This window comes from Mixophyes fleayi, chromosome 9 (assembly GCF_038048845.1).
Source record: "Mixophyes fleayi isolate aMixFle1 chromosome 9, aMixFle1.hap1, whole genome shotgun sequence".
Taxonomy (NCBI): Eukaryota; Metazoa; Chordata; class Amphibia; order Anura; family Limnodynastidae; genus Mixophyes; species Mixophyes fleayi.
The window spans coordinates 32,141,786-32,155,025 of record NC_134410.1 but is presented as its reverse complement, the minus strand read 5'-3'; the positions used below and the strand labels follow the sequence as shown (position 1 = coordinate 32,155,025).

Sequence of the window (13,240 nt, the reverse complement as noted above, 5' to 3'; positions counted from 1 at the left end):
GTCATTGAGAAACATAGTTTACAGTATTTTAGTATATTATAGTGCTTCAAATTATTGAAAAATCTCTTATATGGAAAACCACATCTGCTAGGTATTCTAGATAATAGATCCCATACTTGACTTAGAACAGCCACATCTCAGAATAAAGTTTTAAAGGATCACTAAGCCCCAAAATATAATTTTTTGAATCATGAAGGAAAACTAGGTGATACAGTGTTAACACCCTGCATCATGTAGTTCCCTGATGGTGTGTTCCCCTGACAGGCTCCTTGACAGCGACTGTTTGTAATACACACTTAAAAGGATTCCGATTAATGAACATGACAGCCGACTGCAATGACGTGTCTTTCAACAGCGACTGTATTAATATTGCTGTTAAGGTGTTAATTTAAGGAGGCGCCGGCTGTACAATGTGCTTTACAAAGGCTTGTACATTGTGGAGCCGGCGCCTCATTAAATTAACACCTTAACAGCAGCATTAATACAGTCGCTATTGAAAGACACGTCATTGTGGGCGGCCCTTATGTTCATTAAACGGAATACTTTCCAGTGTGTATTACAAGCAGTCACTGTCCAGAGCCTGTCGGGGAACACACCATATATGTGTTCCTCTCTGGGTATGCAGTGTCGGATTCCTCTCAATCGTTATTAAGACTACCACCGATACAGAAATGTGTGTCCATCTCTAAATGGACCCACTACCTTGACTTGCTGTTTAAGTTTTAGATTGTTTAACTATTATGTATATGACATACATAAGTAATAATACAACTTCAACATTTACTTTTTAATTACGGTATGGCAGAGAGTCTCAGTGAATTATTCATAAAGCGTAATTATGAAATCACATGGAGACAATTACTGAACACCTTCATTATAATGCAGTGTCTCCGTACACCTGGCTGCATTCAGTGACAGTGTAACACAGGCATTGCAACCAAGCCTGTGGTTTCATAAGGACAAACCTGGATACATGTCATGGGAAATCTATCTTTATCAGGATTAAGGAAATGTTTTCAGAAAAAATCTGCAGATACTAATGTAAGTTATCAATGCCAGATTTCTTTGACTGTTATTGTGCAAAAGTTTATTATGAAGATTCCAAATATATAAATGTATACTTTACACATGCAGTTGGGAGAAAGAAAAGTATATATTTCAGTTTTAGAAGTTTATTTTCCCTTGAAGGTATGTTATTATCATTTTTATTATTAGTAGTAGTAGTAATATTAATAGTAGCATTATCATCATCGTCGTAGATTGTTAAGGTGTTGCAGTGCTCTGCAGTGCTGGGCAGTGGGGGAAACAGGACATAGATAAAATAGGGACATAAAAGGTAGACAAAATAAATGCAAAATATAGGGTAGGAAGAGCCCTGCTCATAAGAGACTTTATATAGTAAATGGAAGAGGGCACAGCTGAAACAAGATTAGTGAGTGTGGCTCAAAGTGGAGATTGGGACAGTTGTGTGGGTACATTAGTGGGCAGAGTATAGGTGGGAGGAGGGTAAGCTCTAATAAAGAAATGGGTTTTCAGAGAGCATTTAAGGATGTGAAAGCTGTGGGAGAGTCTGATCAGGCAGGGTAGGGAATTCCATAAGTGGGCAGGCATTGGAGAAGTCTTGTAGGCAGTAGTGAGAGGTGGTTACCAGACATGAGGTGAGGTGCAGGTCAGAGGTCGATCTAAGAGGGATTAGAGGGAGAGTATTGTGCTAGAGATTTGAGATGTATGAAGGGGTGGTGTTGTTAAGGGATTTCTAGGAAATGGTGAGCAATTTGAATTGGATTCTGAGGGGCACAGGAGCCAGTGTAGGGATTTTCAAAGTGGTGCAGTAGATATGGGGCAATGAGAGAGAAAGATCAGTCTAGCTGTAGCATTTATGATGGATTGAAGTGGTATGGATGGGTAAGGGGAATGCCAGATAGTTGGAGGTTGCAGTAGTTATGGCGGAAAATGGTAAAAATGGATAAAAGATTTGATAGCATGTTGGGTAAGAAAAGGACGTATTATATCAATATACCTAAGGTGGCGGAGACAGGACTGAGAGAAGAGACTGCAAGTGAGGAATATAGCAGACACTGGAGGCAAGCATGGCACCAAACAAAAACGGTGTCCTGCGTTGAGAGAACAAAATACAGGTGGAAAGTACTTGATTGATAAGCAGCTGTAACAAACTCAGGATTGATGCCAAACCCTTAGAACAATCTGAAGCAAAAAATGAGACTAACAGCCAAAAAATCAATACAAAAGGCTATTTCAATGAACTACCATACGGCAGAATTCATTTGAGGAAGCTGGCAGTTGTTTAAAATTATAAAGTTTTATATTAAATGTCAACTACATATAAAAAATGTAAATAAAAATAAAAAGCACATGTTATACAAATCAGATATAATAATAATTATAAAAATAAAACACTAAAAAGACCTGTCTCAATATGTCTGAGGTCTGAATACCATGAACCCTTTGGATTGATAGGCAGATTCGCTGTTTTGGAACAATTACATGTGGCAGTAATAGTCCTGCCTCCAATAGTAGCCAATGAATTTGGACGCAATCTTAAATAGAGATGATGAGAAGCCGATGTCCTAACGGTAATACTGGTAATAAAGAGCTGTGTCCGCAGACCGGGTATGCACTTATAGAAGTCCACCATCAATTAGATCCAGCACGTATTCGCACACTTTGTAGATTGGCAGATCCTGTGTGAATGTAGGCTTGGAGGAAATCACAACACTGCCTGATGGCCACCGCAATAGAAAAGAATGTACAACAGCAGACCAGATCTATCGATAGACGTCAGACTCAGAGAATCGGCAATACACGCTTCTCTTCCCCTCTCACTGTCGACGCGTTTCTTTGGGCATAGCCAAACATTTTCAAAGACCTGCTCCTTTGCAAGAGTTGCACGATGTTGCCATTATGGGTGGCCTCCCAACTGATGTGATCTTGGGCAATGATGTGGGGGGTGGAATTGTGACCGCATTTCTCAACTCTATTACCCGGAGCCAAGCTGCCAGACTAGAGCTTTAACCAACCCCACCTGCTATTTCTTCAGGAATCAGCCAGCCCTTTGCCTCTGGAAAGAATACGTCCCCTAGAAACTCAGAGGATGTTGTCTCTTGCCAACCTGATCTTGGGGGGGTGCCCGGAGATGCTCCTGTCCCAAGCAGTATGCCAGCTCCAGCGGTGAATTTAGCTGACCATAGTGACCTCCCTTTGACTGACCCCACTTTGTCTGACCCTAGTAACCCCAACATAGACCCCCCTGCAACGCATCCTGACTTAGACGATAGTGAAGGCCGCAGGGAAGAGTTCAGGCATTTCAGCTCTCTGATCCCTCACTGAAAGGCATGAGATGCCAGGCTGGTGACAGCCTTCCAGTAATGGAGGTGAGTGAGTGTGACCTGGCATAAAGGGTTGCTGTACATCTGATAACCTCAAGAGACTGCGGGACCAGGGAACAAATCGTGAGGACATGGTCCACTGGTTTACCGCATGGACAAGGGGGGGAGGAGTGTGGCTGGATCACTTATAAATAGCTTATGGTATAAATTTATTTAAAGGAAATAGCACAGGGCGATTATTTATATAATTGCAAATGTACTTATTTTTGATATTGTGTGTATTTTGGTACAGGAATTGTCTTTATTTCTGAGACCAGGTGAGCAAATTCGCTTTTTTTAACTTTGCTAGAGGCCATCTACAATTAGACATATGTGGGGATGGAGTCGGTTTTGCTGATAGCAGGTAATGCTAAGTAAGTCGATTCAATGTGAGTGACCAACACTTGAATACAAAACAGGGAATCATTACCTATGTACATGTCTTGTTATACAGACAGAAAACCTAACATTGTAAACCGCACATGATGCAGGATATCACAGATAAGTGTATATTTCGTAAAGTATGAATTCTCTTTAAATCCATGTTTGGGGAAACATATTGCATCCTGATACTAAAAATAACTCAGACTTCAGAGGGCTGGCTTACTCCCTGTGAGTCTGTGTCCACCACTGGTTTGTACTGAAATGTATCATTATTGTTCCATCTGACCTGATCACTGGCACCTTATACCAATGTGAACTGTCCTTGTTAGGACTACTGGAGTTAAATAAACATCATTTGCTTCAAAGACCTGCTTGACAACTTCTTCCATGCTGAAATTCATGTGACCTACAGATTAGACCCAACTCTAATCCGTTTCCGGCTGTTTCTGAGGCTTGAGCCCAGCTTTCCGGTACCAACACTGGTCAGAGCTACCCTGCAGGTGGCCAGTGTGATAGGCCAGGGGGGATCCATCCACAGCAACCCTGATCCATCGGAAGCGGTCAGGGGTACCAGCCCAGGTGCACCAGCAAGGGGGTACACCAGCAGCGACAGTTACACAGAAGGAACGCGGTTCTGGATGCCGTGAAGGAGTCCAGTGGTGGCAGCAGCTTAAGCCCCTCCTACTGCAGTTAGGGGGTGCATTTGGGATAAAGAAAGGGAACGGTGGCAAAGTAAGCACAGCCGGTTTCCGGCAACAACAGACAGGGTGGTATAGGAGGTCCATGCTGTCAAAATACATTATTAAATAAATATTATTATTAATATTAATTACCAATTAGTACAATAGCTGTTAGAAAGAAAGATAAATTCAATTGTTCATCTTAAAAAATTAACATTATTTATTGTCCTTAATGTACTTTTTATTCAGATTTCATTGACAGCCTAATCTCATTTGATTGGGAGTATATTTAAATCTGTAGCCACTGCCTCACAGGTTATGGTATGTGTCATAAATTTATATTGCTATAGCTGTCCCATATCTCTGCATCAATACACCATTCATATATGAGTATATAACAATGACAAAATACAAAGAAAACAATATTACACAGGATGGAAGAAATCATGATGATAACATTTCTAATAAAATAATGGGGTTCTGTGGCAGCTAGAACACAAAAGCACTGTTTCCACATTAAGATAAATATCGTTCACATAAAAAGCTTTGATTTACAGGATATGGTTGCTGGGACCCAATTAAAAGGGACTTGACCACAGTGCTGCAACTAAAGGCTGTCACTGAAAGCCTGAGCCGTCACTTATATTTATCAGTTAAATACTGTTAATTTTATAGTATTTTGTTTTTATGCACAGACTTGTAATTATCATTTTGGATTCCAGTCCTGTACGCTATTAAGTATCGTTAATAAAATGAACTTGCTACAGTGACCCTAGCGCGATATGATATGTAGTGTATACAAATTAATTAAAATTAATAAAGCATTTGCAGTAAATAACAGACTCTGCAGCAATGTTTGTTCGTAGACAGATATAATTTATGAATATCTGAAACAAAATGTGATGTTATGATAGCAATGTAATCCAGGCCTGATTTAAGGGTTCAGGCCGCACTAGGCTAATACGCTCGTAGCGCCCTCTCAGCATCCACGCAAGGCTAATATGCAATAGGTAAGAACAAACGTGTCTTTAATATGAAATCAAGCTTCCTCCCCCAATGTTTCCTGTGTTTTAGAAACTCAGCTCAATTTGGCTTTTTAAAAGGCTAGATGCACACGTTTATTCAATGCAAAATAAGGGAGGTAGAAACATGAGGAAAAGTCAGGCAAATAATGAAACATTGTGTCATGATCTCCCTCCTGCAGCTCCTGTCTGCTAAAGAACTATGTTGGACTTTTGCCTTTATATGTACCCAGCCTGCAATACCACTGTTTCACCAAAGGGGCCACTGTTGTACTTGGTCTGCTCTCTTACCTGCCAGAGCTAAGCTCATTACTCTGGGATGCTTAGCACCTGTCCCTGGCCTATAAAGACTGCCTTCCCCCAGCAGTCCTTGCCAGTTCATCTGTTGCCTTTACTGCTGCAGGTTTTGCTGTCTATGCGCCTGTATCTGCATTCTATTACACCACAAACAATCCAGCATCTGCAGTCTGGGCATATCCTGCTCCTGTGTCTGGATTCTATTGCACCACAAGCAATCCATCATCTACATTCTGTGACATATCTTGCTCCTGTGTCTGCAGTTCTTACACCTCTGTGTCTGATTCAGTTTCCTGGCTGTCTGCCTACCTGTGATGCATCCATTGCCTCATGCCCCCTAAGTAACCTGCAGTCCTGACACCTGTGACTCACCCAGTGCCACATGCTTCCTGAGTAACTCTTGCTATAACTGCCATACTCTGACCTGTATTTGATGCCTTACTAGTTATTGCATCCCTAACCTGTGTAAATTGTGTAATAATAAACCACTTCATTCCACTTACATTCTCTCAGTGGTTTTTATATTGGGAATCCTGACACAATGTATAATAGACAACACAGACAGTCGATTATATACATTTATTGCTTGTTTATCCACAAACCTGCTTTCAGCACATAGATCCAGTCTAGTTTAGGTAATTTGCGCTCTCACTCTGCTGTGGCTCCATTCGTTGAGCTAGCTCTAACAATTGTCATAGTACTGACTCACAACTGTCTCTCCTACACATTCACAAACCATCCTGACATTCACTTGATCAGCCATGTGGAATGACCAGGCCAATTTTGATTATTATTTCATTATTTTCGAATATTACACTCAGATTTAAAGGAAATTTTATTACTAGCAAATGAAGTTAAAAACAACAAACTACAATGAAGCAAAATAATTTAGTGTCTCTGTTCAAAGATGTATACAATCACAAATAAAATGGCAGAGTTACGCAGGGTGTTGTAGATGGTGAATAACACACTTCGGGCAGGAATAGTGAAGTAACCAGAAAAAAAATGCATCAGAAACAGTTTTAGTATGTCTTTTATTTCTACCATAAGACAACAGGAAAAACAATTACAATTATTTGCACATTATCTTATTATAAATTGGGAAGTCTGAAATATAGCAGAGAGAATTTTTTTCTTAGGGTTCTGTTTAAATCTCCCGTAACTTGTATAATGTGTGTCTTCTCATGAACTCTTTGAATACATAGCATATTACATTCTTTACATGTACTGTATCTACAAGTAAGTAATACTATGTAGGAAATATTATGAATAAATATTTTAGTTAAATCAAAATAAATGTCATTTTCATTTTGACTTCAGAATGCTGAAAATGCAACTGCCAGTGATGTAGACCCAGAGCGTGAGGTCTGGTCTAGAAAATCAGACTATCTATTGTCTATGGTGGCATATGGAGTGGGACTTGGAAATGTTTGGAGATTTCCATACCTTGCTTTCAAACATGGTGGGGGTAAGTAGACCTTGGAATTGAGTATGGAAAATAATCTAAGAAGAGATGAATGTGGTACTGTCGAAAACCTATCATGAAAGTCTTTTCTGCCTTGGACAAAGTTAAAACTGCATTAATCATAGTAATACAAAAAGTTACCAATTGCAATGATTTAATGAAAAATCTCTATTGTTTTGTTTATTGTAGTTATTTTCTGGAATCTCCTACACCTGTTTTATTTACATAATAAGCCACTTACAAACCTTCAAACATTTGTGCTCACAGCGCATATGGTGTTTGGTAATGTCACATGAATCTAGCTTTATGCATAAGAACATGGGGTCTACAGGCCAATGTGGTGGTATCTGGAGGGGGTACAAATATTTTGCATCTTCTGATGAGAAGACCTGGGCAGATTGAAGCATTCCTTGCTGAGTTAATATCATCATCGTCATTGTTTGTAAAGTGCCAGTCACTGGATACAACAGTGAACAAATCATCCTTAAAAAATAATACATAAAAACACAACAAGTACATACAAGGTTGACTGCAAAGGTGTGGATGTGAGACCTAAATTCAAGAATGCCCTGCTCGTGAGAGCTTACAATTTAGAGATAATGTTTTCAGTGGATTCTACCTTATAGTTTTTTTTGACGAACAGAAGTATTAAAAGCATCACTAAATATAAAATACAAGTTGACTTATAGAAAAATGTTTCTAATACAATTCAAATATATATTGAAAAATTTATGATGTATAACAGAGATAAATATTTGATATTTAGGGAGGAATTCAATTAGGTACAAGGTGTCTCTGAAACGTCCATGAGACACCTTGCTGCAGAGATTTGACAGAAATCTCCACTCATTTTTCCTTGCACCCCATAGAGGTGTAAGGGAAAGTGAGGATTTAGCTGCCTAATCAATCTCATCTAGCATAATTGTATCATCTAGTAGTTGCATATCTGATTCAGGTCATTGGGGTGTATCACTGAGGTACATAATGTTTTGTAAAAATGTTTAAATATCTTGACCTGACCAAGAGATCCCGATCTATATGTTAAATGGTAGTTATAGGAGGAGCTGAGAAGATCTCTATGTCAATCCTGTATAGCCATCTACCAGCCTTCTCACCAAGTTCAAATAAGTTTAGTTCGAGATGTGCCATTTGTTTGTCAGTGTCAGCCTGCAACCACTCCCTATGTTTCTGCTTTTCCTGCTGCCATTTTTGTCTACCCTCTAACACCCTAATGTTGATATAGATACGTTCATATTGTGCTTTTGGTCTTTATATTGTAACAAAAAGACTGGTTTTCCGCAGGACTCTTAGAGAGGAGTTAGGTAATTAGCTGAGAGGCCGCAGACAGAGAGATACACAGGTGGATGACATACTGTATGTGTGGCAAAATAATAGTATGGAGTGATTTAACTTACACATTTTATAATAATTTGGAGTTACCTTTTTTCACAACTAATCGCAGCTGACAGAGTGTGTCTGCAGTGAGGCTAGTCAAGCAGAGCATCTGAAGAGAACTCCTTTATCAAGACAAGGTAGGAGTGTCCATTAAGCTAGGGCTGTAGGAGGAGTGTAAAGTATTTAAGCCTGAGCTGTTCATTATGTAAGTGTGACCGATGCTGAACAAGTTGGCCGGTGACTAGGGCATTGGTCTCTGTATAACTTAGCATTAGGGTCACAAGAAAGTGTGTGGAACTTTATGTTAGAGCTACTATGCCATCCTGACTATAAAAAGCAAAGTACAAAGCAAAAAGTTGTTTATGTGTGCATCATCGGAAGGGTGCTTGTGCCACAGTGTATATGCTAACATAAAGTATAGATGAGATCCTCATGTGGGCTTTGGACCAAAACCCACAGCATATATCATTTATACCAAAATAATATTGAACAGCGCTTTAGAAGGGATTCGCTATTAAGGGTATAGTAAGGAGTCGTAAGTGTAAGAAGTCTGCTTATGGATGCAAGAGTACATATTTTTGTACGCATGTCAGTACAGAAATGTTATGCAAAAACAGCATGTACATCCAACTTTACACAAGCCATATAGCCTGCATTCACCTTCCCTAACAGTTCACTAAACTTTCTTTGTGTACCCACAATACATTTACAGACTAAATCATCGCCTCAAATTATTCCCACATAAAATATCTGTGGCTATTAATTAGTCAAATAGAATGCACCTGCTGTTGTAATAATATTTTTATTATCCTCCTTGCGGAATAACCTGTAATTAAGTTACAACTAAAGGCAGTCCCTCCCTAATCACCTTGATTGGATTTAATTATTACAGTGCTAAATCCTTCTGCTGATCGCCCTCTCCTACTTTTAGCAGTCTATATTTCCAGTTTTTCAAGCTTTACCAATGACAATGAGCCTGGTTCTTTTTATATGTTACTAACATAATTGCTACGAGGCATCATTTAAGCTTGAGTAAACACAACAACTTCCCAGCATGTGTACAAAAAAAAATATTTTCCTATCTTTCCTAAAATATGTTTGGCAAATCCTAATCTATGGCCGAGCGACTATTAAAGTCTCAGTCAGCATCTGCAAATCATTTGCAAACCTCTAATTACAAGCAGTTTGACTGTTCGGGTGATCTTCATTATTATCGGCTACTTAAACCTGCCCCTGATCACCCACAAATAAACGTCCCAAACTGAATCTGAACACAATTGCTCAAACTCACCATTACTGTTCATTCATTGCCTACATTAGAACACCCCTTTCCTTCCCCATTATGCCTCTTCAGGTCTAAGGAGTTGTGAGTGCCAAAAAAAATCACAGGTCTGAATAGCTGCAGGAGCGTATGTCCACCCTAAGAGCATGCGCAGAGTGAGGAAACAGAAAGATACACTACGCAAATGGGCGTACGTCTCACTCTGTATCAGGCCCACAGTATTCATTTACAGACAAAGGACATTCCAAGAATGTGCAATTATGGGAATACAGTAATATATAGTTTATATTATAGCTATATTAGAGTTTTGTATATGCCACATATATTTGTGTAGAAAAAATAATTTGCATTTAAGAAGGTAAAATAATTGTTCTATATTTTTCAGGTGCATTCCTAATCCCGTATGCAATTATGTTGGCGCTGGCTGGCTTACCCTTGTTCTTTCTGGAGTGTTCACTTGGACAGTTTGCCAGTACAGGTCCCATTGAAGTTTGGAGGATTGTGCCACTCTTTCAAGGTTAGCTTAACAATAGTTTATGGTCTAAATCAGCTTGTCCACCTGAAATCCCAAGCTAGATGCTAGAGAAAATATGAAATCCCCTTATCTCCTATGGTCCAGTGGAGGTATACAATGGTTCGGTGGTGTCAGAATGTCAGACACAAATATGTTTGTCTCGACCTTATTTGTGACAATATAATAGTCCATTTACCACATGTGGCTAGTTTCATGCTTCTTGAATACCACTATCTAAGTAGTATACTTACCATACTTTGATCAACCTGCATGATAGCATATATGAGAAGATACAGAATACTCTCTTAAATGATTTGAGGAAACTTTTCAAAATTGTAGCCTGTTGTCTATTACAGTCAGTGCAAAAACCACGGAGAAGAATCTTTACTTTCCCTGCTATAATTCACTATCACCAGCAAACTTACATCTAAAAAATGGCGCTCATTTAGAGTTGTACGTACATGATCTCAGAACGGACAGAGGTAAAGAAGCATATTTACATATATATATATATATATATATATATATATATATATATATATATATATATATATATATATATTGAGTTGGACATATCTCAAGATGCTCCAAGCTCAAAACTAGTAACACCAGGCATAGCAAGTGTGTATACTTAGACCAAACAAAAGTGTAGGGACACTGTGGAGAAAGAGTAGCGCAAGGTAATGCGATTGTAGTATTTTCTTCTAACACTATGAAGCCAATATTTTACGCTCTCTAAACTTCGTGCGCCGTAAGTACACAGTTGTACACCTGGGGGTAAATGTATCAAGCTGCGAGTTTCCGACGAGTTTGATCAGTGGAGATGTTGCCTATAGCACCCAATCAGATTCTAGTTATCATTTATTTAGTACATTCTACAAAATGATAGCTAGAATGTGATTGGTTGCTATAGGCAATATCTCCACATTTCAAACCCGCCAGAAAGTTATAGCTTGATACATTTAGACCCTGAGCAAAGTGACTGTCTTTAAGAGAAAATATTGCTGTTTTAAAGCTGAACACATCTCGAGATGTTCCTCACTGAACAAAAATACATAAATACGCCCTTTCTTACTTACGTTTGAGGTCCAAATGTGTCCACCTCTAGCCATAATTAAAGGGGAAGCAATTAATTAAAGCTACAGCATTTGTCCCACTGTTTACACATATACTATAATAAAAACAGACAACAGACCACAGACAGATCAAAGGAGGAAAGGCAATTAGCTGTTTCATCTATCTTTTAAAAAGCAAGAAACAAGCAGCACATGAAACCTCCGGGTTGGCAAGACCTAACGTTTGTCTAACTCCCAGTACCAAATCCTCAATTCCTAGAAACGTTGATGTGTCATCCAGAATAACTGAATTCTCATCACCAAAATGTTTATTAAGTTCTCCTTCCTCGTCCGATGAGATTTCTGAAGTAGAATCTGCTACCCTAATCTCATGTGATATATGACGCTTATGAGATGGTTTTCTAGCACCACTCAAAAGGCGTTTCAGTGAGAAAGAGGCTTTAAACCAAACTCTGGGACGAGACCGCTAGAGTTTGGGCCAATGAGAATTCTACCTGGAACATCTCTGTAGAGGCCTGTCCAGATTGTGAGCCTCACTGTGATGCAGAATTAGAAGCGGAAGACTGACCTTCCTCACGGTGTGATATTACCCTACTGAGGTCTGCTAAGGTCGATGTCAAAGGACGCAGTCAAGCAGGTTCCTCCGCAGGTGCAGACACAGACTGAGGGGTATAGTTACTAAACTGCGGGTTTGAAAAAGTGGAAATGTTGCCTATAGCAACCAATCAGATTCTAGCTATCATTTTGTAGAATGTACTAAATAAAAGATAACTAGGGGCCTGATTCATTAAGGATCTTAACTGTGGGAGGGGCATAGCAGGGGTGGAGCTACACTCACAGATTTAACTGTTTAAGTGCCTGACTCCCGGGACCACCAGTTACACCCCTATATTTTGCAGTGTCCCCCAATAGGATGTAAGAGAAAAGTACATGTTATAATCCACATATTATGAGAAACAAGGGGCAGACTGGTTAAGGTGTTATCAAACTTGTTTCATCACAGTGGTCTTTTAATAGAATCCATTGTAAATGTCAGTGATTTATGACTGCATTCTTTTTGTTTCAATTGCAGGTCTTGGTTTTACAATGGTTCTTATATCAGGACTGGTTTCCATTTACTATAATGTTATCGTTGCCTATAGCCTATATTACTTATTTGCCTCATTCACCAGTTATCTGCCGTGGTCTGAGTGCTTTGAATGGGCAGACAGTAAATGTCGTAATGGCTTATCAGGTTTGATTATTATTATTATTATTATTATTATTATTATTATTAATAATCATCCATGTTAAACATGCAATGTTAATATTTGATTTTTAAAATGTTGAGTTGCATCTCACTATAAACACAGTACAATATGTGTACAAAATAATACTACTGCTTTGCTTTGAAAACAGCAAAGCAGAATCCTCTTCTGAGCTTTGAATATGCCGGCTGCTCATGGAAGGGGTCCTGAGGCCCCTTTATGCTTTTCAGAGCATACCGGGGGAGGGGGGGGCTTTTTGGCGGGACCGGGAGGTTACAGCTTCTTCACCAGCTCCCTACCTTTCCATTGCTATGGGGCCCAGCAGTGCTGACAATCTAAATATGGGATGAGATATGAGAACTTAATACAAACTACAATCACTGTAGTACACTGTTATAAACAATTTGATGAGGAGAGAAATTCAATGGAGTACGGGGCAAGAAATTAGTTATTTTAAAATATAATTTAGAATAATTTCAAATTGCAGAACAA

General features: G+C 39.1%; 1 protein-coding gene across 2 annotated transcripts in view; it reads left to right on the top strand.

Annotated features, from left to right (window-relative positions):
* Positions 1-609: 609 nt before the first annotated feature.
* The window catches only part of LOC142102377 (sodium- and chloride-dependent neutral and basic amino acid transporter B(0+)-like), a 45,997-nt gene continuing 33,366 nt past the window's right edge, over positions 610-13,240 (top strand). Inside the window, exons 1-4 of one of the 2 annotated variants that reach the window (XM_075187223.1) lie at positions 610-1,041; positions 7,090-7,237; positions 10,297-10,428; positions 12,574-12,735. In XM_075187223.1, coding sequence (XP_075043324.1) covers positions 979-1,041; positions 7,090-7,237; positions 10,297-10,428; positions 12,574-12,735 — 505 coding nt within the window. In that variant the 5' untranslated portion in view covers positions 610-978. The remainder of the gene's footprint in view (positions 1,042-7,089; positions 7,238-10,296; positions 10,429-12,573; positions 12,736-13,240) is intronic. The other variant, XM_075187222.1, reaches the window with a different exon arrangement.